Source organism: Muntiacus reevesi, chromosome 12, assembly GCF_963930625.1.
Source record: "Muntiacus reevesi chromosome 12, mMunRee1.1, whole genome shotgun sequence".
NCBI classification, from domain to species: Eukaryota; Metazoa; Chordata; class Mammalia; order Artiodactyla; family Cervidae; genus Muntiacus; species Muntiacus reevesi.
In genome coordinates this window covers 74,377,402-74,401,595 of record NC_089260.1, presented here as the reverse complement: position 1 = coordinate 74,401,595, position 24,194 = coordinate 74,377,402, and the positions used below count along the sequence as shown (strand labels likewise).

Here is a 24,194-nt window from a genome sequence, read left to right as displayed (position 1 = left end):
TTGGTGAGGAACTGAGCTGGGGTTGAGATTTCCTGTTGCCATGGTTACTGTTGGTGCGGCACAGGCTCCAGATCGTGCCGGAGGAGGGGGAGGAAGGTGGTAGGGGCTGCTGAGGTTCCAAGCGTTTTCCCTATAAAGGTCCTCTCTCCTCAGCCCTGAGCCCTCCCTGCCTGCCAACACCTGGACGGGGGTCTCTCCACACCTTCCCTCCTACCCCAGGGGCTTCCTACTGGGGGCCTGCTAGGTCAGTGCAGGAGCAGAGGGGGCACGCTGTTGTCCTTCCACTGTCTCCATCCCCAGTTGGAGCCGCAGCCCGCATCCTGGGCCTGGGCTCTCGGAGTCCCTCCCCCTCCCCTGGTAGCGCCAGCCTCTGCCTGGTCTAGAGGTGGGCGCTCCGAACGGGCTTCCTGCTCTGCCTCTAGTGGCGTCGCTCTAGGATCCTGACCCTCCTGTCCTTGCCTCACTGGGATGGATGTTTACCTCTGCCTGTGTGCCCTTGGCATTGGTCACCCCACCTCCAGAAGCTAAAGATTTTGCTTTGGAGAAGAGAAGGGTGTGGATGGGGGCGGGATGGGGGCAGGGGGGTGGAGCTGGGGTTTCGTTTCGTGTTTGTCCTCTGGTGGCTGCTAACCACATGCTCCATGCCTGTACCACCCAGGGAGGCTCCCCTGCTCCTTTGCCCCTGCAAGTCCCCCAGGGGAGTGTGCAAGCCCCCAGGGGAGGTCCTTGGAGAAGAGCCTGGCATGGGTGGGAACTGTCCTTGTGTCTGGAGGGTCTCCACTATTAGTAGAGCCCCTCCTCAGCCTTTAGAAGTCCATGGACGTCTGAACTGACTCCTTCCTGCCAGCTTGTGCGGTAGCCAGCTCTGCCCCTGGTCAGGTGTCCCCACCCTGTCCCTTCTGGAAGGAACTTGTTCCTGCTTGGCCTTCTGGCTCCATGGCTGCCCCATGCCCTTGTCTGCATGAGTCTGGGGCTCGTCAGCGTTACTCACTGTTAGCCTAGAAACCATGCTCCAGCTCTCTCATGGAAGCCCCCACCCACTGCCCCAGCCTGATCTGCATGTTTAAGGGATGCTGATTGAAATGCACTTGTCTCTGTGAAATGCTCGATCGCATCACAGAGTCATCCTCGAGTTTCTCTCCATTGGTGTCTGCAGGCTGAGAATTGTGCGTGTTGTTGGATGCGGGGCATCGTTGGAGGAAAGATGGCACCAGGGTCAGGTGCCAGTGACCGCCCTGGGTGGGGCTGCCGGTGCTCATCGCTTCCCCATGGGGTCGCCGTCCCCTCATCTGAGTGAGGCCGGCCCCGTGGCCAGATGGTGGTTGGCTCAGGGAATAGTAACTGATATTTTTTTTTTTCTTCCATCATTTTAGACCCTGGAAGCTGTCCTGAACTTCAAATACTCCGGAGGCCCAGGCCACGTTGAAGGGTATTACAGGAACCTGGCCCTGGGGCTGCATGTGGAGGTGGAGCCGTCTGTGTTCTTCACGCGGGTCAGTACCCTGCCGGCCACCAGGTGCGTGCACCGCAGCTCTTCGCCAGCCTTGCTCTCGAGGCTGACGGCACTGCACCCGCAGTTCTGACCGTGGTGTTCGTCTTGTCCAGCCGCCCAGTGTGCCAGGGTGGTCAGCCTCCCCTGGTCTTCATCAGACCAGCGGGCAGTGTAGGGAAATGCCTCTTCAGGGAGACGGAGTGGATGGGCTTCCCACTTGGCCCGCGCTGTGGTGATCACGTCATCCCTGCAGCGTGCTTGCTTGTGGTCGTCGTGGGGCAGGACACGGTTCCTGCTCGTCGTCCTGAGCCCTGTCCTCGCTCCGGTCTGGCGCAGGTCTCCTGTTAGCAGGGACTCGGCACGTGGCCCTGTGCCTTGGACCCTCCTGGAGGAGCCCAGCCTGTCTGTCTCTGTCGTCTGACCTCCCAGGAGGGCTGTGTAGGGCCAGGCCGTCCAGCATCTCGGCCTGCTCTTCCTGGAGCCCCCAGCTGTCGGGAGGGTGGAGTCACTTCTGCCCAGAGTGCCCTCCCTGGGGGAGGCTTTTCCTCCTGCTTGCTTCTCCCGGCCTAGCCTTCCTTCAGGGAGGAAGAAATCAGTTTGTCTCCTTCAGACCCAGAGGAGGTCAGAGATGCTAAAGGTTGTTCCTCCCTTAGGTGGGAGAATGACAGTTTCTCACCCTAAACTTTGACTGTGATGACCTGGGAATGGTGCTGGGTGGGGCTCCAGACACTTGGAGACCCTGTGGGGTTGGATTCCTGCCCAGTGGTGAGCAGCCTTCGAAAGGCAGGTCCTGACCCTCGCAGGTGCTTCCATCCCCCTGTCCAGGGGCACCTTGCCTCTCCGGGTAGCATGGAGTGGCCTAGTGGTACTTATGCTTGATGGAGTTAAGGCTGTGCTTACCTGTCCGTCCTTGACTGTGGAGGCAGAGAATGTCATGTGCAGTAGCCCCCTCCACCCATGGACTCTGCTGTCCACAGAGTATAACGGGGGTTGTTAATGTCGATAGAAAACTCTCTCTAGAGTGATACAGCACCCCCCCAAAAGTAAGGGCAGTTTGAGTTCATAGGAAAGACTGCTTTTCTCCCAGCCCCTGGGGAATGGCCTCAGTGAGAATTAATGGCTGAGCTTGGGCTTTTCAGCATCGCATTTCATCATCTATCACTTTTTCAATCCACAGAGTAATGGTCTCTCTTGCCAGCGCTCGCCTCTGTTTTGAATTTGTATAAAGCATCAAAGCACTTGCCGGCGGGGAGCTTTGGCCGGGATGCCTGCCAGATGCTGTTGGAGTTTCTCAGGCCCTTCCCGTGCGTTCAGTCCGCTCCGCCATCACCCTGGCGTGCGTCTCTTTCCCGTCCCCTCATCTCCTGCTGCCACCGCTCTCATAAATAGGTCTGAGAAGCAGTGCAGATTGTCACCAAGTTGGATTCGTTTCCCCCTATTGCTATCTGGCTTCCATGTCATGGCCCCTGCAGCTCTTAATGACATTTTAAGATGAGAAAAATTACTGCCTTGTGGTTTGGTGCAGTACACTGGAAGAGCTGGTGGTAGGCTGATGTGCTGTTTGGCTCCTGGTTACTGGCCTCACTCTCTTCCTTTTGGCCTATGTGTTTCTTTTCCCTGCTCTTGGGTTGACATTTGATTTCCTCTAATCCCTCTCCTTTCCTGCTTAGTCTCACTGAACCCTGATCCTGTGAGTTGAGGTTTGCCATCTTTCCTTGGGACTCTAGAAATACTCCCCTGCCTCCATCCTGCTCTTGTATCGTCCTGTAAATACAAATGTTTCCACATCACTGTCTGGCTTGAAGACTTTCCCAGTGCCTACTGGATAAAGTTCAAAGTCCCCACTCTGATATTTATGCTCCAGTTTCCTTAGAGACCTGTATAAATTGTTGGCCTGAAATACAGCAGAATTTTCATGCATTTTATCTATACTCTGTTCAGGTTGACATGACATGGTTTTCTGTGGACACTGGTTTTCATCTTGGTCCCAGGTGAGAATTTTCTTTTAGTATTGGGCCATTTTAGAGTCAGGCATCCCCAGAGATGGCCAGGCTTAACACATTTGCATCACAAATGAGGCCCAGAGAAGGTCTGTGGTTTTCCCAGAGTCTCACAGCTTGCCGGTGACAGACTGGCTTCCAGATACCCTGACTGCAAGGTGTCCGCAGCACAGATTCACAGCTAGATGACCGAATCCATGTTAGCTGGAGCCATTATGGGCATTCAAGCTGACTTTGATGCAAAAAGAAGCCATATATTCATTCAAAGACAGCCTTGTTGCTGGCATAAAAAGACTCATGTACCCTGTTCTGAAACCAGAATACCAAAGATTATTACATCATTTGCTCCTGGGCTGGGCTGATTTGTGTATCTGCTCGTCTCATTGGCTGTGGTGGTTTAGTCGCACAGTTGTGTCCGACTCTTGTGGTCCCATAGACTGTAGCTTGCCAGACTCCTCCATCCATGGAGTTCTCCAGGTAAGAGTACTGGAGTGGGTTGCCATTCCCTACTCCAGGGGATCTTCCCAACCCAGGGATCGAACCCAGGTCTCCTGCATCGCAGGCAGATTCTTTACCAGCTGAGCCACCAGTTCCTCTCTTTAGTGCTGATGATTTATGCCTTTTTTCTCATTGGTAGTTTTTTACTGATAGAATTCTAGAAAAGAAGTCAGGGCAGGGAAATCCCATTTATTCAGGACCCACCCTATTCCTAGTCATGCCCTTGGCCCACTGTGCAGTGTCCTATTTAAACTCCTGAGAACCCTTTTAAGTCAGTGTTGCTGTATGCAGATGTTAACTCACCCCGGGTTGTACATTAATGAGCAAAAGAGATGCCTTTGAATGTTGGTCTTCTCTCCAGCAAAACCCATGCTTCCTCCCACAGTGCTCTGAAGTGGGCTTCCAGAGGCCTGGGCTCCCCTTAACTGCTCTGTCTGTGGAAGCATCTCTGAATCTCTCCCGGCCTCAGCGCTCCGTCCCCACTGCTGTGGTCACCAGCTCTGCCCCCCTCAAATTGAACAATGGAGGGGCCAGTGTTTTCCCAGAGCCAAAGCACAGCATAGATGGCAGGTGGAATTCTCTTTGTCTTTTTTTTTTTTTTTTTTTAACCATCCTCCTTCAGGGGTGTACCTGGGTTTCAGCTGACTTTTATTTAGGAGATCAATTACCTTTGAGATTCACTTTTTACACCGAGCCGTCTGCTAATGTTGTTGGGGACAGACTGAAATGGATGGGGCCACCCTGCCTTCCCCTCCTCAGGAGCAATTTCTTCCTAGACCGTTAGGATAAATGATCCAATCTTACACATCGCTGCTCTGAGCTCTGTGGGAAATGCACTCCCCTGAGCCAGGGTGTAAGGTGTGGGAGTTATTACATTATTAACAGAAATCACACAACCTGCCTGACACACCACGGTGCTTCTCCCCGGCCGTTTAGAAAAATCCCATTTCCCCCCGTGGGGTGGGATTGTTCCACGCCGTGGGGGGCCCATGCTCACAGACATGTAATAAAGGCACTTTCAGTGCTAGATTTTATCACAGTCAATCTTTTCCAGGTTCCTGTGTTGATTTGAATGGGTTTTTAATTTAACGAGAATTTAGGGTTTTAACAAGCGCAGGATTCAGAACCCAGTGTACCTGCCTCCTGTTTCAGGTTTTGCTTCTCCCCCTCATCTGCTCTGTGGTCCTGAGCAAGTCGTTTCCTGTTTCTTTAGGCAGCAGTTTTCCTTCATGTGGTCTTGACGAGCACATCACTTCCTCTGTGCTTTACTGTCTGGTTTGTGCGCGTAACGGGGACAAGCAGAGAGCCATGAAGACCACATGTTAGGAGAGGCAAAGTGACTGGACATCAGGAAGACTTTTGTGCCTCAAAACCCACGGCCGCTCTTTGCCTGGCGCCCCACCCCGGGGTCACCCTCTCCTTCTAGTCTGCTCGCGGAGCCTCCAGTTGAAAGGAGATTAATGACTTACTGCATTTGCTCCGTCCCCTCCTGCTCCTGTCGGTGTGTGTTCACTGAAGTGACGAGTACCCTTCTCATCCTCTTTCCAGGTGTTGAATAGTGTAGACTCCTACAGGCAGGAGCTGGGAGCCCTACCCCATCCCTGACACCGACTGTGGCAGAGCCGCTGGGCTTGCCGTCTCGGTTGACGTGGTGGTGGGCCTCCTCTGGTCCCCAGTGTCGTCCTGAGGGGCTGCCCAGGCCATGCATCACCTCCCGTTGTCTGTCTCCCCTCGCACTGTGCCTCGAAGGGTCCTATTTTATGTCTTAATCGTATGCATTCTTAAATTATTACTATAGACTATTTTAATTTTGTTTTGAGCCATTATATTATTGAATGTTATGTCTCAATGTTCATTTTAAAATGCTATCAATATTTGTTGCTTAAAGATAGATTTAAAGATTGTTTCTGTTCAACAAGTGGCATACACCAATTGACGCACGTTTGAGCAAACTCATGGAGATGGTGAAGGACGGGGAAGCCTGGGCGTGCTGCAGGCCGTGGGGTCACAGAGAGTCAGCCACAGCTTAGCGACTGAGCAGCAGCAGGAACACACTAATTATATTAAGGAGTATGATTTATAAACATCAATTAAAAAGGCCCACGTCAGACCTGATTTAGGGATTGAGTGTATGTTAAAAGGTAGTTTGTCTGTCATCGATAACTGGCCAGAGCTGTTTGTGACCTTCCACTTGGAATTTTTGCATTTGGCATTTTCAAAGTTTTAATCATCATAATGTCAAATGCCGATCCCATGAACCATGATTTCAGGTTGTCACTTGTAAGCACGTCTCCGCCCTTTATGAGTTGGGCTGGTCTTCATTCCCAGAGAATGAAAGGCTGACTGCGCCCTAGCTGTCTGTGTCACCTTTTTACCTTGGGTTTGAGGCCCAGGTGTCCCAGCGTTCAGTCATTTTCCTGCCCCCCTTAATGTGTGGGCTTCGTGGCTCTTCTCTCGTACCTGTGGTCCGTTATGAATGCACAACAGACAGTGTAACGGAACAGATAGCGTGTGTGTCGAGACCACAGCGGTGCCAAGCGCTGGGCCCTAGTGAGGTGCAGCGCCGTGGGGCTGAGCTGCGAGCCTGCAGGGCCTGTCTCCAGCGCCCTGCGCCCTCACCGCCTGCACACCCAGCTTTATGGAAGCATCCTTTGGATACCACACGATTCACCCACTTAAACTGTGTAATTCAGTGTTTTGGGTATAGTCACAGAGCTGTTCAACCATCACCACCATCTGATTTTAGAGCTTCTCATTCTCCCAGCAGAAGCCCCATGCCCATCACCAGTTCCTCCTGTTTCCCTCCTCCCCACCACTCCACACCACCTCAATCTACTTTCTGTCTCAATAGATTTGCCTGTTTTAGAAATTTCACCGAAGTGGGATCATACAAAACGTGACTGGCTCTCTTCACTTAGCATCATGTTGTCCAGATTCACCCACAAGCAGGCATCAGTATGTCGTTTGTTTTTATGTGGGAATATATTTCATTGTTCAGATGTGTGGCATTTTGTTTATCCATTCATTAGTTGATGGATCGGTTCCACCTTTTGGCTGTTGGGAATAATGCTTTTATGAACATTCATGTACCAGTTTTTGTGTGGGCTTGTATTTTCATTTCTCTTGGGTATCCCTAGGAGTGGAATTATCAGATCATATGGTAACTGTTTAACCATTTAGGGAGTTGCCTGACTGTTTTCCATCTCGACTGTACCAGTTTACGTTCCCACCAGCAAGGTACGAAGGTTGCCGTTTTCTGCACATCCTTGCCGATGCTTGTTATCCTGTGTCTTTTTGATTCTCGCCATTTCAAAATTTTTTCCTTTTACAGGGAACATTTTAAAACTTACTAACTAAAAGCTCAGAAACAGGCTCTTCCTGCCTTCAGTAACGTGCAGCCCTGAGATCCTCCCCAGAGGCCGGGTTGCGTGTCAGCTGGCCACAGGGAAGTGTTCCCGTGTTTCCACCGGTCGCCAGATCTGTCCTTTCCACTTCAGTAGCCCTGGGCTGACTCAGGCGTGTCCCCTTTGTCCCCGAGGCCGGCCTCCTCTTCCCTTTCCGGGGTCGTTGCAACAGCCTTCAGAGTCTCTCTGCTTTCAGTTTCTCCCTTTCCAGCTCTCTCTCCAGGCAATGCTGCAGTGTTCGTTCCGGAACACAGGCACGCGTCTGTCCCTTCCTCAGGGCCCTCCCGTGAGTCCCGTTTCACATCACTCTTTGGGAAACTTGGTTCTAATGGACAGTAAATCTACTGTCAGAGTCTTCAGCAAGATTTGGAAGCTCCATAATCTGTGTGGCAGGAGTGAAGATGTGATTATATCACCAGAAGAACATGCTGATGATTTGTTCTGTTTTGGGGGTCACTTTAGATTGAAGGTTTCCCTTGTGGCTCAACTGGTAAAGAATCCGCCTGCAGTGCAGAAGACCCGGCTTTGATCCCTGGTTTGAGAAGATCCCCTGGAGAAGGGAAAGGCTACCCACTCCAGTATTCTGGCCTGGAGAATTCCATGGACTCTACACTCCATGGGGTCACAGAGTCGGACACGACTGAGTGACTTTCACATTAAATTGAATAAGCTTTCTGGCTTTCTTAAGACTTACAAGAAAGCTCTCCATCCTGTCCACCCATGTGGACAGAAGAGCCCTGTAGGCTACAGTCCATGGGATCACAAAACATTGGACACGACTGAGCACAGGCATATATGGTCTCTAGCAAAGAAGAACTAAAGAGCCTCTTGATGAAAGTGAAAGAGGAGAGTGAAAAAGTTGGCTTAAAGTTCAACATTCAGAAAACTAAAATCATGGCATCACTTCATGGCAAATAGATGGGGAAACAATGAAAACAGTGACAGACTTATTTTTTTGGGATCCGAAATCACTGCAGGTGGTGACTGCAGTCATGAAATTAAAAGACGCTTACTCCTTGGAAGAAAAGCTATGACTAACCTAGGCAGCATATTAAAAAGCAGAGACGTTAATTTGCCAACAAAGGTCCATCTAGTCAAAGCTCTGGTTTTTCCAGTAGTCATGTATGGATGTGAGAGTTGGACTATAAAGAAAGCTGAGCGCCGAAGAATTGATGCTTTTGAACTGTGGTGTTAGAGAAGACTCTTGAGAGTCACTTGGACTGCAAGGAGATCCAACCAGTCCATCCTAAAGGAGATCAGTCTTGGGTGTTCGTTGGAAGGACTGATGTTGAAGCTGAAACTCCAATACTTTGGCCACCTGATGCGAAGAGCTGACTCATTTGAAAAGACCCTGATGCTGGGAAATACTGAAGGCGGAAGGAAAAGGGGACGACAGAGGATGAGATGGCATCACTGACACAATGGACATGAGTTTGAGTAAACTTTGAGAGTTGGTGATAGACAGGGAGGCCTGGCATGCTGCAGTCTATGGGGTCACAAAGAGTTGGACATGACTGAGTGACTAAACTAACTAGCTGCCTGTTATCAATCAGTCTTCTTTCCTGAAAAATTAGTAGCCAGTTTCAGGATGGAGAAAGTGAAAGTGTCATTCACTCAGTCTGTGTCCAGCTCCTGACAACTCCTGCCAGGTTCCTCTGTCCACATGGGTTTGGCCAAAGGTCTGCGTGGCTATCACCACCAGCTTCGCTGTGTCTTCACTCACATACTGAACCCCTAGGATCGATGGAATGGTGATGTTTGGACCCTAGAGGCCTAGGAGAATTCAGCCAGACTTGGGGAGAAGGCCCCACTTAACTTTCTGGGCACGGTGCCGTGGTTTTAGACAGACTCAGACCTTGGCATGGGAGTTGCTCATATTCACTTTTGCTGAGTCGGTGTTGAATCATTAGCTGGGATTGCTTTGCTGGCAGGGTTGTGCGCATTTCCTCTTGCTGCCCCACTGACTGCAACCAAGCTAATAACAATCACCACCCCTCCTGTTTATGCACTATTCTGCTTGCACTTTTACAGAGTTCCTTCATTTTTCTTTTTTTTCTTTTTGTTTTTTTTTCTGTTGGAGCCTCTTAATAATTCCATGACATAGGCATTCTTGTCTTCACTAAGGAAACCGAGGTTCAGAGAAATTAAATGACTTACTTAAGATATTGCACCCATTAAGCGACCAGACTGGAACGCTGATAACAAATCTTCAGACTCTGAACTGTTCCCCCTGCACCAAGTGTGTTGTTCACTGAGGCTGCTTTCAGATGGCTTCTTGCTGACGACTTCTTTCCTTTTGCTTTTAAAGTTCAGCTTGATTAGGATGTTTCTGGGCATAGATGTTAAAAAATTTATATGGCTCGGGGTTTGTTGGGCTTCCTGAATCTGTGCATTTGTGTGTGTATGTGTGTGTGTGTGTGTTTGCCAAATTTGGGGAATTTTCAGCCATTATTTCTTCAAAAACTGTGAACTTTTTGTTTTGGTTCATCTCAAACTCCTATGGCATGACTTTTGGAGCTTTTCCTGTCTCATAGGACTGTTTTTATCCCCCCCCCTTTTTTTCCTCTCCACTGTTTCCTTTGGATATATTATTAATCTGTTTTCAAATACGCTTAATTCCTTTGTTATTCAAAAAAATATTTGTGTGATTTTTATCCTTTAAAGTTGCTAGAGGTTATTTCCCCCCATGGTCTAAAGGCGGTTTACTTTGGTAAATGTTGCATATAACCTGAGAAGGGTGGATCTCCTGCCATTTTGGTGGCGGAATGTTCGCTAAGTGTCAGGTACTTAGTTGGTCAGTGGTGGTGTTTATTTTGTATCCTTTCTGACTTTATAGCAACTCATCCCCTCAGTTACTCAGGTAATTCACCACCTGGTGAAATTTTCAGTTTTTTCCTGAAGTTTCTCTTTGCTTTTTCTTTACATCTTCTATTTCTTTGCTGAAATTTTATCTTCTCATTTGTTTCAAGTGTGTTTGCCCTTACTTTGCAGAACATGTTTAAAGTCTTTCTGGGATAAGACTATCATCTTGAAGTTGTGGTCTATTGATTTTTATTTTCCATTGCAAATCAGCTTTTTCTTGCGTCCTTCCTATGTTGAGTGCTTATAGACCTAGGTTATGGACACTTCACAGGTCATGCTGTGAGATGCGGGGCCTTGCTTGTATCCTGAAGGGAATGTGGGTGTTTCTGTCTTGCTGGGTGGTCTGTACCACAGCCCTGCGGTCCCTTCTGTGGGCCAGGCTGCTCTGGTTTCCGGGTCTGCGGTTCTCCCTGGGCCGGCCCCAGGTCCGCGGTTCTCCCTGGTCCGGCCCCGGGTCCGCGATTCTCCCTGGTCCGGCGCCGGGTCCGCGGTTCTCCCTGGTCCTGCCCCGTGGGTGCCTTCCTGGAGGTCAGTTACTGGAACCCATGGCTTGCTGCTCAGGATCCGCCCCTCACGCTTGCTCCACGGTGAGCCCAGGTCAGGTACCACTTTAGCAAGCCACTGTCCTCACCTCTGTCCTTTCCACAGTCTCCGCAGCACTGTCCAGGGTCCTCACTTCCCTGTCTTTCCACAGCAGAGCCAAGGTTTGACTGCCCTGTTGCGTGTTTGTGTGTGGGACTAATTGGTCAGAGGATGGAGAGGGGAAATCAAGCGATGGGGACTGGCCCTGTGGCTGTGGGACTGGTCACCTGGGTCCCTTGGTGTCCTGGTCTCGAGTGACTGCCATCATGGTGCTGTCTCATAGAGGTACTGCCCGGGGTCTGGGGACTGGGAGAAAGAGAGGAGAAAAAAGAACAAGCCCAGAGGACCCCCTCTCCCACCCTTTCATGATGTTCAGAGGAACTTGGATTTCAGATCGCCTTCCCAAATTCACCTTCTATAATTTACTTTTCAGACCATCAGATAGCTGCTGCCTGCATTGTATGTAGGATTTATAGTTGGATTCAGTAGGGGTGACAGGGGATGGGTTATTTGTGCTTACTCCATCTTTTCCAGAATAAAAACTCCTCATGTTTTTAAAAAGCATAAACCAATTCATGTCAGTCATCTGCTCAAGACTCTAAAGATAGCTTCCCATCATCCTTAGAATAAAACCTGAACTTTTTGCACGACCTTTACTCTGTCATTAATTTTGCTCCTCTCTGCTCTTGGCTCATTCTGTCCCTTGATTCCACCCTGCTCTAAGATTTGGCCTTAACTGCCTTCTCTGGAAAGCACTCCTCCAAGGCCTTCATACGATTGCCTTCTTATCGTGTGGGTCTGAAATGAAATGCCATTTCATCAGAGAGCCCCTCCTTTGCCATTACATCTGAAGTCAGTTGTTATCTCTATGATTTCAGGTTGTTGTTCAGTTGCTATGTCGTGTCCGACTCTTTTGTGACCCCACGGGCTCTAGCCCGCCAAGCTCCTCTGTCCATGGGATTTCCCAGGCAGGAGTACTCTTCGTAGCTCAGTCAGTAAAGAGTCTGCTGGCAATGCAGGAGACCCAGGTTCAATTCCTGGGTCGGGAAGATCCCCTGGAGAAGGAAATGGCAACCCACTCCAGTATTCTTGCCTGGAGACTTCCATGGACAGAGAAGCCTGGAGGGCTACAGTCCATGGGGGTGCAAGAGTCGGACATGACTAAGCGACTAAGCACACACACGGCACGGTACTGGAGTGAGTTGTCATTTCCTTCTCCAGGGGACCTTCCTGACCCAGGGATTGAACACACATTTCCGGCATTGGCATGCAGGTTCTTTAGCACTGAGCCACCTGGGAAGCCCATGATTTCAGGAGATGCACTTAATTAAAAAAAAAAAATTATCATGCACGTCTTGTTCTCTGCCTCAAGTCCTAGCCCATGTCTCACACTAGCCATCTCTGTGGCAGCCAAATTTATGAAGGGTGACTTGATGGCACCTCAGCTCCACTTCGCTGGGTAGCTCTCAATTTCTGGAATGTTCTGAGGGTCTTCTCTGAGGCTGAAGCACGGGTGCTCACCCTGTACAGGGCCTGCAGTGAGTGTGGGGCGTTGACTCTTTGCAGGGAAGCTTGAGCTGGGCGGTGGGGGCTGCTCGACAAGTAATCCCCTGTCCTCCGCCTGAGGGCACACTCGAGGTGCAGCCTACAGCTCGACGTGCTCCCTTCAGCGTCCCCTCCCCAGATGCCCACTCCTACTCCAGCCCTCTTCTCGGTCTCAGCTTCCTGAGGGGTGGGGGCCCGGGCTAAGGCAACATCCTAAGTGACTTTAAAAAGATCTCTTAAAAAACATGTTAAGTGAAAGTAACATGTACAGAAAGGCTAAAGCAGAGACATCACTTTGCCAACAAAGGTCCGTCTAGTCAAAGCTATGGTTTTTCCAGTAGTCATGTGTGGATGTGAGAGTTGGACTATAAAGAAAGCTAAGCACCGAAGAATTGATGTTTTCAAACTTTGGTGCTGGAGAAGAAGACTCTTGAGAGTCCCTTGGACTGCAAGGAGATCCAACCAGTCAGTCCTAAAGGAAATCAGTCCTGAATACTCATTGGAAGGACTGATGCTGAAGCTCCAATACTTTGGCCACCTGATGCAAAGAGCTGACTCATTGGAAAAGACCCCGATGCTGGGAAAGATGGAGGGCAAGAGGGGAAGGGGGTGACAGAGGATGAGATGATTGGATGGCATCACTGATTCAGTGGACCTGAGTTTGAGCAAACTCCGGGAGATGGTGAAGGACAGGGAAGCCTGGCGTGCTGCAGTCCATGGGGTCGCAGAGTCAGACATGACTTAGCTACTGAATGACAACAAAGGGGATAATCACCAACCACACAGGTTTGTCAGAGCTTTACATTTTGCTGCATTTGCTTCTCTTTTTCTAACTTAAAGAAAGAAAAATGAAGCTCTTAAAGCTGTGCATGCTCCTCTGTGACCCTGTTCTCTTTCCCCCTCACTGAGAGTGACTAGTACCCTTCAGTTGACTATTATCAGCAATACAGAGTAATTTAAAGTATTTTAAACTTGATATAAATGATACTGTAATTACCTCCTGCCATGCACTGTTCGCTCAGCCTTGTTAACGTGAGACTTAGCCTGCAGTGAGGTCTGGAGTTCTTAATTCATCTTTGCTTATATATATATATGCTTCCAGTGTGTGACTATTACAGGTTTACTTACTATTACTTTACATTCATGGATCTGCTTCTGGGTTGTTTTTTCCTTCTCTGATGTGTTTATCACTCCGCCACTACTGTGAGCCTTCATTATTACAGCTTTATAGCAATTCTTGATATCTGGTTGGTCAAATCCCTTCCAACAACCTTTCTCGTTGTTGTTTCACATGTTCTTGGCCTTTGGTCTTATACATGAATTTTAGAATTAGTGTATCAAGTTTGACCAAAACCAGAACTCTGTTGAGATTTTTTTATTGAGTTACATTAAATTTATATAAACCAGGAAAGAATTGCGTGCGTGCTAAGTTGCTTCAGTCGTGTCTGATTCTTTGTGACCCTGTGAACTGTAGCCTGCCAATCTATGCCATCCATGGGATTTTCCAGGCAAGAGTACTGGAGTGGAAAAGAAATGAGTCATTTAAAAATACCAAGTTTTCCTATCCTTGAACATAAAACATCTCTGTATTTATTCATCACCTTTAATATCATCCCATAAAAGTTTAGAATTTTTTCCATAAATGTCCTGTATACATTTTGTTAGATTTATTCCTAGGTGCATTGCTATTGTAGATATATTTTTAAAAAATTATTATTCTAGCATTGTTTTTAGTTGATATATAGGAATGTTGTTGTTATTTTGTGTGTAGATGTATGTCTTAATTCTGTATTCAGCAACCTTTTTGAACCCATTTTTCCTTATTTTACGAAATATGATTTTTTTTTTTTTTACTTTTAATTCCCCTTATCTTTCCTGGCTCACTCCCCTCACAAGAATTTGGGGTTCGTGGAAGCAGAGACCCTGTTTCTCTTGTGTATTTCCATATCCCAAGTGCTTAGAACAGTACCTGGCACACGACAGGGACTCAGTAGATATTTATATGAATTAAAAAATAAAACTGTCCTTATTGTGGACAGAGTAAATGGTGCATCCTTGTCTATAGGCGTGGCCGCACACACGTCGTTCTTTGTGTGGATCGTGCTGTTCCTCTCCACCTGGCAGCCTCATCTGGCCCCCTGACTGCACTCCAGTTTCCTCTCAGCGACTGGGACTTTGCTGCCAGCCCTGACCAAGCAGATGGATCTAAAGCTTTGCTGTGATCTCAGTTCTTCCAGGTAGTTTTCCTGGGCTTCCCTGCACTCCAGAAAGATGCATCCAGAAAAACGAACAGCAAACAAACAAAAATAAAACCAAAAAGCACGCAAGAATTAAATGTGAATTATATGCTCAAGCCCCAGGTTAAAGCTTAAGAGAATTATTCAAAGTGATATAGAAAGATACACAGGGTAAGTGACATGATGGTGGCCCATGGTACTGCAGCAGTTTGGGAAAGGGAATTAATTTATGAATAAAAGAGAAAACGAAGATCTACCAACATCTCATGCTGCCAGCAGTTAGGAGGAACAGAAACCCTGGTTAAAGCTGGCCCCTGCAATCAGACAGTGAGTCAGAAAAAAATAGAAGCCAAAAAAGTATTACATTCCAACATCCATCTTTTCTGTGCAGTTATATCTAACACCTATATTCCACAAGTGAAAACAACACCGATTTGAGTCTCATCTTTTCTTCTTAAAAAAAATCACTTCAGTTTTCCACCTCTGATAAATGTTTTATGAATTCCCCTTCCTGATGAAAGATTTTGCTGTGATTAAAGATTTCATGAAGTTATGACAAGGGCGGAATAGGTCTTCATTCTTGAAAGCTCATTTTCCTGTGGGCTGAGTGAAGAGCCCTCTCGTAGGCAGCTGTCAGAGCTCATAAATGTTTTTCCAAGTGCTACACCTCTGGGAGGACATCCCCACCCACAGAACCTACAACCAACCACAGACACGTTGGGTGATATCTCCCGGTGCACGGCCGGACGATCCAGCCGCTGCCGCCCTTCCTCCCGTGAGAGTAGGTGCACGCAGTAGGTACGTGTTTTGAAAATGTGGTATTTCACACGTGCCAGGTGGCCTTTGGGTGATGCCAGTCTCTGTGTGTATGCATGTATGTGCGCGCACGCGCACGTGCACATGTGTGTGTGTATGAACCCCTGGGCAAGTCACGGCGCCCTCTCCACCTCAGTTCCCTTCTCTGGGAAGGACGGAGGTCGCGGTCTGGACTGGAACACGCGTCTTCGTCCCCTGTGAGGGGGGATTTCCAGCTCCAGGTGTGGACGGTCTCAGCCATCCGCCAGCATCTTTCGCCGTCTCCTGAGCCGCCCTCTCCTCTGCCCTCAGTGGGTCGCGGGAGGACGACCTCCCCGGGCTCTTGTATGAATTAACCACATGCGGGCAGCCAGGCACCTGTGGGTGTGCGTCCCCTCTCCCCCTTGCTTAACCAGCAGCGAAACCTTACATCACCGCACTTGGAGAAGCACCTCTGAGAGTTCCGACGCCCTTTGGAAGGTCATGTTTTGAAGAAACGCTCAGTTGAAAATGACCCAGAGCACAGATGCTTTTCCGAGTCTTCTCTTTTTTTCTTTCTATGAAAATCTAGCTACCCATTTCCTCCAAGAGGGAGAATGGCTCTGCCTCTGTTGCTGGCTACCCTGTCCGCTCCTGTCTTGGGCCCGGATATCCCGGTTTCCATGAGTGGGTACTTCTCGATCAGTTGTCATGCGTCAGCTGTGACACTTGGCATTTGATATGCCATGTTAGTTTTAGGCAAGCATTCGACTGTAATAGGGACCTGACAAATGGAAGCCAACACAAACCTCAGCATGCGTGGCTGGACTTCTCTTTTACGCATGTAGCTAGTGAGCGTGTACCGTCATTTCCCAGACCCCCCAGGCCCCCCCCAACCCCCCACACCATGGTGATTATCCCCATTGCCCCCGAAAGCCCTGAGCTTTCTGGGTCCTGCTCCTACTTAGTGGGGAGGAAGGGAGTCGGGAGACGGAAGGGAGACATCGTCCTCTTTGAGGGCTCGTCATCTTATTTGGGATGGGAAGTCTCTAGAAGCTGATTACTTGGTGGACCTTCGTCCAGTGGCCACCTGCCTCGGGGCCTGGGGCGGTGGGCACCTGGTTTCTGCAGCTTTACCATCTGCAGTAGTGAAAGCAGGAAGACGAGGTTTCAGGTGGGTGGTGAGTGACCTCATGGTGTTGCCCACAGTTCTGGAGGGACTGAGGGGCGGTCCCCATGAGGAATCCCGGTGAACATGCGTGCAGTGTGGACACGGCTCTCTGTGTACCCCTGCTCTGCACCCAGCCTGGCACCCACAAAAATCCCGGACCATGACGCTGTGGTCATTTATTGAACAACACCATATGCCGAGTGCTTTCCCGCTGAATCAGGCATCCTGGTGGTCATGTATGAGGCTTGGAGAACTCAAGGTCCCTTCCCAAGGTCACCCATGGTGGGTTATAAGTATGTGCCCCAGGATCAAGGAGGCCTCCTGTGCAAACCCACTGTGTAGAATTCACAGTCGGTTCAGGATGAGTCTTCTCTGTAAGCCTTTGTGTCTGGGGGGCATGACGTTTTGATAAACCACACCTCTGACGTGCCCAGGACCGTCAGATCTTCGGGGAGGGGAGGCAGGTTCACTCTCCTCTTTGTCAGAAGATGCTGACACTCTCTGTCTTTTGCCACAGCACCCGGCAGAGCCACCTGCTCCTGGACGTCTTCAACTCCACGGAGCATGAGCTGAGCGTCCGCGCCCGGAGCGATGAGGAGCTCGTCCTGCACGCGGGCGAGTGCCAGAGGTAAGTGTCCCCGCGGGCCCCTGGCCCTGCTGTCGCCACCCGCGGGGGGCCGGGCCAGGCCGGCCCCTGAGACCCTGGGGGCTGGGCAGTCAGGCCCCCCTCCCAGAGACACTGCGGCCCTTATTCAGGCTCAGTGAAAGTGATGGGAGTGGTCATCAGGTCAAGGGAGAGCCGGCCGATGTCCGTCAAGCACCATGTCTAAGGACACCCAAACCTCTGGGCGAGACCTTTCACTTTCAGATCCTTAGGAAAGCTGTGTTAGGGGCACTGGGTATCTATTTGAGGGGCGTATGTCAGCATCAGTGGGAAGTTCCTCGGGGGAGTTAATGCCGCAGCAGCCAAGCCAGGCTCAGGCCTTTGGGAGAGGGGCACCGTCACCCGAGCTTAGTCCACGGAGGCCAGTTTCTTACAAAAGTAAACATACACATACTCCACCCAGCTATCCCAACGCTAGTTGCTCAAGTAAAGTTAAAAAAAATGGTTTACAAAAGACCTGTAAAGAACATCCCAAGTCAAAACCTAGAAAGAGCTTGGGTGTCCATCACGGGAGCAGGGCTACCCAACAGTGGTGTTTCCCCAGTGGAATATTACTCAGCAGGCAAAACTAGCGAACTCCTAAAGCAGTACCGTGGGTGGGGTCAGGAAGCTCCCGCCGAGTGCAGGTGCCTGACCCAGCGTGGCTCCAGGCCTCTGAGACCCCAGGACTAGCAAGACTGCTGAGACGATGCTAAAAGCAGAGCATTGCTTCCGGAGAGGACGGGGTGGGCTCTGACCAGGAAGGGGCACAGAGCGCGTTCCGGGTGATGGTCATATTGTGTGACTCGATATTTGGGTGTGGGTTACACAGGTGTTTTGCCATTGTTAAGATTTAGCCAATGTGCCCTTAAGATTTGTGCGTCCCACCGTTAAGTTGATTTTGTATCAAAAGGAAAACTGTCAGCACACATGAAACTCTGCCTCTTGGAGGACTTGGGGGTGGTGTCTTGTGATAGCTGCGCTAGTCTCGGGAATGCCTAAAAAGTTAGATTCCTGGCAGGAGGCTGGGAAGGCGGATTGAGTGAGCTGATCAAACAGAGTAAAGTGTTAGTTTTGGGATATGTCATACAATGGGTAGAGAATGTTCTCTGAGGAATTCTTTCAACTCATAAGAAGACACTGGGAAGAAATGAGCAAATGGAGAGCAGCGAGCCTGACTCCCTCCACCACCTCCCTTCCTCCTCCTTCTCTGGGCGTCTCTGTGTCTCAGGACGTGGCGCCGCGCTGCACCAGTGCGTCATCGCCTTTGTTTGCGGCCGCAGTAAGCGCTGTTTCCAGGGTGTTTGCTCGACGACGTGCGTGGCTACGCGCCGTGTGTCCCTGTGTCCTTCAGTCACTCTCAGTCAGCGCTGTGGTTTGGAGCTGGATGTGGTCAGGTTTCGCCCTCCGACGGCGCCTTGTGCCTGGCTCCCGCGTGCGCCTGCTCACCCTTTTCGTGCTGATCCACACGAGGTCGCTCCCAGGGTGCGGCCGTCTAACGCCCCCGTCATTGGTGACCCAGGAATGCCCAGTCATGCTCGCCGTCCTGGGCTGGTAGTCAGGAGGGCTTTACGGCCTGACTCTCGAGAGGAAGGACCCACCCCACCCGACAGCTCCTTGTTCTCGAGGGTTCTTGGGGTGTGACTGCACGGCTGGGACCAGGTGCTGCCGTGTGGAGGCCGTGGCAGTGGCGCTGAATGCTCTGGCTTTGGGGCGTAAGCACAGCTCTTGCCTGGGGCGCTGCCCCATCCTTGGGGTCAAGGCCACCAGCAGCCGCCTGGGCCACGTGCTGGTCTCCAAGTTGGGCAGGAGACCATCTGCCTTGTCTAGACGTTTAGATGCAACCTGCGATCCCAGAGGGCACCATTCAGGTCATCTCATGACACCAATAATAAAAGCTGCTTTTGAAAAATGTACAGATCGCCAAGCCTGATCTAAGGTTGACTCACTCCTGGCGGTGCCGGAAGTCTCAGCAATGTTAACGAGCCCATTCACAAACCAGCACAGTTCGTTTTTGTGCTTCCGGCTTCTTCCTTGTTAAGCTTCGTGCTTGAGTCCTCATTTCTCAATGCTCCTAACTCACACATTCTTTATTCATTCATAAAATATTCATTCAATAAATATTGATGCTTCCAGAACATGCTCCGTGGAGCCTGCGTCAGGATGAGTAAGTCTGGACCCTCCCTGGCCAGGGAGTGATGATCACGTGGCATGGGTCCTGCGCAGCTGGGCTGTTTGGGGGGGGGGTGGGGTACAGCCAAGGTCATGATGCCCTATCTGTCTGGGCAGTCAGCTTGGTGCTGCTCCCCGGGCCACACCAGCCCATGGGCATCCTGTGTTTGCGGGACGCAGGAGTCCCCGTGCCCACCTCTAGACCTCTCCAGCCTTCCTGGCTCTGACATGTGCTCTGTCTCCGTGGAGGGGTCCTGGGCCGTTGGTCTGATGGAGCTGGTCTGGGGGAGGAAGCTGTGGTGGGTGGACCTTGCCCGGCAGCCGTGGGACGCCCAGAGACAGGGTTGCGGTCCTCGTCCCGCCAGGGTCTGTCTCCACGGGGCCCCATGCTCCCCCCGTCCCCCGGAGCCCTGAGCTCAACCCCCGCCAGGGTCTGTCTCCGCGGGGCCCCATGCTCCCCCCGTCCCCCGGAGCCCTGAGCTCAACCCCCGCCAGGGTCTGTCTCCGCGGGGCCCCATACTCCCCCCGTCCCCCGGAGCCCTGAGCTCAACCCCCGCCAGGCTCTTCCTGCACTGTGCAGAGCCAGCCCCACCACACCTCAGCCTCCCCGACACTGATGTGGGCCGCCCTTGGACAGGCTCGGCCACCCTGGGGTGGGCAGGGCGGGTGGGCCCCCTGCAGTGGAGCGGTCCTCAGACTCTGGTGTAATCGTCTAGCGTGGCACCGCCTTCCTTCAGCGAGAAGCTGTCGCTTAAAGTCGCGTAGCCGCGAGGGTGCCCTTGGCGGAGCCCTGGCATCCTGGGGCACCAGGCATTGGACAGCGGAGGGACTAGCTCCAGTTGGGCTGTGGGTGCCTGCGTCTCTCCCCCACTCCTTCTGGTAGGAACGTGTGCCCAGGATAAGAGTGATGCATCCTTTAGAGTGCAGAGTCTCAGTATCTGAGCCCCGGGTGTTAGGAACGGTTTCGGCGGTCTGTCCTCCTAGCACCCTCGCACGAGAACGTCTGTTCATGGGTTACAGACAGGCAGACTGAGTCAGATCGGAGGCCCTTGGTGGGGACTCGGGTCTGCCTGACCCCGTGGCTGAGCATTAGGATGGCTGCAGCAGTGGGGGAGCGGGTTTTGTCCCTGTCTCCTCCTCCTCTCTGTGCAGCCTTAGGCAAGCCTCGAGCAGCACTTATCCGCTGTCACCCATCCAGGCCGGGTGGAGGGGTGGCGGAGGGGGCGGTGGAGGGGCCGGCTGGGCTCCGACTGGGCTCCGACTTGGCTCCGACTTCCAGGGTGTTCAGGGATTCAAGCGTTTGCTGAGTGTCCGGTGAGGGGTATGAGGGACTGCCTCATAGGCTGAATATTCGAGCTTCCAAACTGGAAATAACACTCTTAATCCCCATATTTCTTAGAGAGATCTCTTTTCATCTTGTAATTTAAAAGCATCTCAGCAAATGGACAGAGCAAGTGCCTTTCACCTTCCCATCTCTTCCTGTCACAGGCCCTTTGGATGTGAGTGACTCATCTCCGTCTCTGTGGCCTGGCTGATACATTAATTCTGTAATTAAGGGCCGTTTGCTCCCCTCACTTCCGCCTAACACGATTTGTGATGCTTGGTCTGCACCGATGACATTTCCTGGGGCTGCATGCCATTGGTCATGACATTAAGAGTGTCCTTGGGACTTGAAGCTAGGTAGGTGCCTGTAGTAACATTCACTTTTACCTGAGGGGTGTTGGAAAGAGGATCCCATTTTCACAGGCACTCTCGCCTTTAATCCTCATCCTCAGGGTACGGGCACTGTGCCCATCTTTGCCTCCTGCCAGCGAGGTTGAGGCCATGCTGTTGGTGGAAGCTGGAGCCCAGGGCTGCCCTGTTGCCCCTACACCTCTCCTCGGGAGTCACCTACTGCTCTTGAGGCTGTGTCCCCAGGCCCAGGTGTCCCTCCGCCTCCAGTTTCAAAAGATGGCGAGAAACCGTAGAACGTTTTCTGAGTGAAACATCGTAAACTTCCTAAAGAAAATACAGTGTCCCCAGCAGCAAATTTACTGGAAAAACTAAGATATGATAATTATTGTGTTTTTACTTAATTATCAAACTGTTAAAATTAAATTTCACGAAGACCCTCATTTACTCCTAAATCTACTTACTGTGGCAGATGTTGCCTTGTCCCGTCCTCCCTCGAAGGTAACCCCCACCCGCTCTGCAGCCTGGCATTGGCCAGTCCGGGTGTCACCTCCCTGGGGGCCCCACTGGGTCTCTGGGAATAGATGAGCCCGTCATGTGTCCGGACAGCATACACGTGGGTCTAGAGCGGTTTTCCTGGCAAAGGGGCGGAAGAAGCCCAGCAGGGTCCCCTCGGCCACTTTAGTGATGGAGCTGCAGGGAAGGGGCATGACCTTATTCTTTCTTTTACTGGGAAACTTTCCTGTCGACACTTCAAACACATGGTGCCCATAAGAGGACTTCTCACCCAGCTTCTACCCCTAGTGATTCATGGCCAGTCTTTTCCATCTCTCCCTCACCAGCTTCCCCATGTCCTTGTGCTATTTTGAAGATTCAAGGCGACCTCTTACTTCATCTGTAAACATTTTAATCGTCAACACTGGAGCCTTGTTAAAAACCTAACTGCAGTGCCGTACCATGCTTTAAAGCGAACAGCTCCTTCACACGAGTGTATACATTTCTAGTGACCTTGGTGGTGTTTGTTTTTTAAACACTGTTTGCAATCAGAATTCATGAGGTCGATTAACATCCTGTCCGCTTTGAATCTGTAGGTTCCCTGTACATGTCTCTCACAACTATCCATGGACCACATCAGGGCCCCCAGTGGGGACTTGGCCAGTTGCGTGCCTCTGGTGGTAGTGACCTTGCTATTGTGACTGACTTCATTTTCTTTATTCCTCATTAAATCTGTAGTAAGCTCTAGAGGCTTTGTCATATTCCGTGATTTTTTTTTCTTTTGCAAAGAATCTTCATCAGAAGGCATTGGTGTCTGGCTTATCTGCTTTCTGTGATGGAATCATTCTTATTAGATCTTTTCCTCTTATCTAACCTTGCACCCCACATGCATGCCTTTTCATCCCCAGCGGATCAGTCAACATTAAGAAAACTCACTGACTCTTTCATAAGCTGAGGATGAAACGCATAATAAGTATGCTCTGTTTGGGGTTTGGAAAATGACCAGATGAAGAAGTGCAGCCGTTTTCTGCGTCTGTGTCTCTGAGCTCTAAGTCACCCCACTCGTCGGATAATTAAGACTCTGCAGCTGCTCAGGCAGAGACATCAGGCGAACGCTGGTCCTGTTTGGGGCTCTCAGAGGTCCAGTGGGATGGGAAAGCCTTGCCGCTGCCTCTGGGAGCTGGCGCGGCCCTGGAGCTGAGAGGCTCGAGGTCTGGCAGGACCAGGCTGCGGCCCCCAGGGGCGAGGCAGATCCTGGATGTCCACGGGAGCTGATGGGAGTGGAGAGGGTCTGTATCAGGGGAGCAGCATCTGTGTGTGTTTGCTCTACGTTATGCTGCCCCCTCCAAAAGCAACGGAAGCTGGCCACTGTTTGTGCTTTTCCAGGGCAAGGGTTGTTTTTCCCTGATTAACAGCTCACTGGAGCTTAGGATGGGAGAGGTGGATGTTTCCTGTGCCTGACTGCGGGGGGAGGTGGGAGTGGACTCGTCTGGGCCGGAACTTAGTGGACCTTGGATGCCAGGGTGGAAGGAAATGAGTCTTAGGACATTTTTAACGATGGGCACATTTGAAGATGCCTTTGTCATTTGGGTTTTCCAGTTTTAACCTGCAGGACAAGTGACAGCTTTACTGCCGGCTTGGAATCCTCCTATGCAAGCCACGATAAAGCCATGTCTGTCCTTGGAGGGGAAGGGATAGTCACAAGAGAATTCAATGCAGGAGAGTGTCAGATTGACCTTTCAGGAAGTGTCTGGAAGGGGTGATGACTGGTGAGAGCCTGGGTGTGGGCAGGTGTCTGAGCTGGGGTTTGCACCAGGTTATAGGAGGCCTGCTGCAGTGAGCATCCCCCGCCCCTGCCCCCCACCGCTGGCTCCATGGGTGGTTCTGCCTGTGAGTCGAGAGCTTCCATTCTCTCCAGGCACTGGAGATGCAGGTGTTACAGGACAATGGCTCAGAGGACCTAGAGGGTGTTGGGAGGGAAAGGCCATCCAGTGACTGGACAATCACATAGGTCAAGGGCAAGGCTGAATGCTAGACCAGTGCAGAGGGGGCACCAGAGGAGGGCCAGAGCAGCAAACGGGCACCCGCGAGGTGGGGGCAGTCAGGTCACGGGGCGGAGCTGCGAGTCTCTCAGTTTAGTGTAAAGAGGAGAGTGCGTGCGCACGCCGTTCTGTGCCCCCACCCCCCAGACCGGCTCCGTACCAGGCGGTGTGTTTTCTTTGTCTCATGCTTGCTCTTGTGTATTCTGTGGGTGTGGATCAAGGTAGAAGGACGAGTATCCATCACTGCAAAGTCCCCTGGGCGCCCCTGTTGATCCCTCCCTCCCCGCTGACCCCTGGTAACCACTGGTCTTCTTCCTGCCTCCTTAGTTTTGCCTTTCCCAGAAGGTCACAGAGTGGGGAGTATACAGGATGTAGCCTTCTCGGGCTCTCTTCTGTTGTTTAGTGACAACGTGCTGAGGGTTCTTCCTCCTTGTCTTTTCACGACTTGATAGCTGATCTCTTTTTAGCACTGAGTGTCCATGAGCAGGGTTCAGTGTGGACATAAGTTTTCAGCTCCTTTGGGTGGATACCAAGAAGCATGACTGATGAGCATATATGGTTAAGGGTCTGTTTATTTTTGCCAGAATCATCCTGCATTTTTAAAAG

At 51.0% G+C, this 24,194-nt stretch overlaps 1 protein-coding gene across 4 annotated transcripts in view; it reads left to right on the top strand.

Annotated features, from left to right (window-relative positions):
- The window catches only part of TRAPPC9 (trafficking protein particle complex subunit 9), a 383,909-nt gene that overhangs the window by 221,795 nt on the left and 137,920 nt on the right, over positions 1–24,194 (top strand). For all 4 annotated transcript variants that reach the window (XM_065903184.1, XM_065903182.1, XM_065903183.1 and 1 more), the window contains 2 exons: positions 1,374–1,516; positions 17,083–17,193. In XM_065903184.1, the coding sequence (XP_065759256.1) occupies positions 1,374–1,516; positions 17,083–17,193 (254 nt within the window). The remainder of the gene's footprint in view (positions 1–1,373; positions 1,517–17,082; positions 17,194–24,194) is intronic.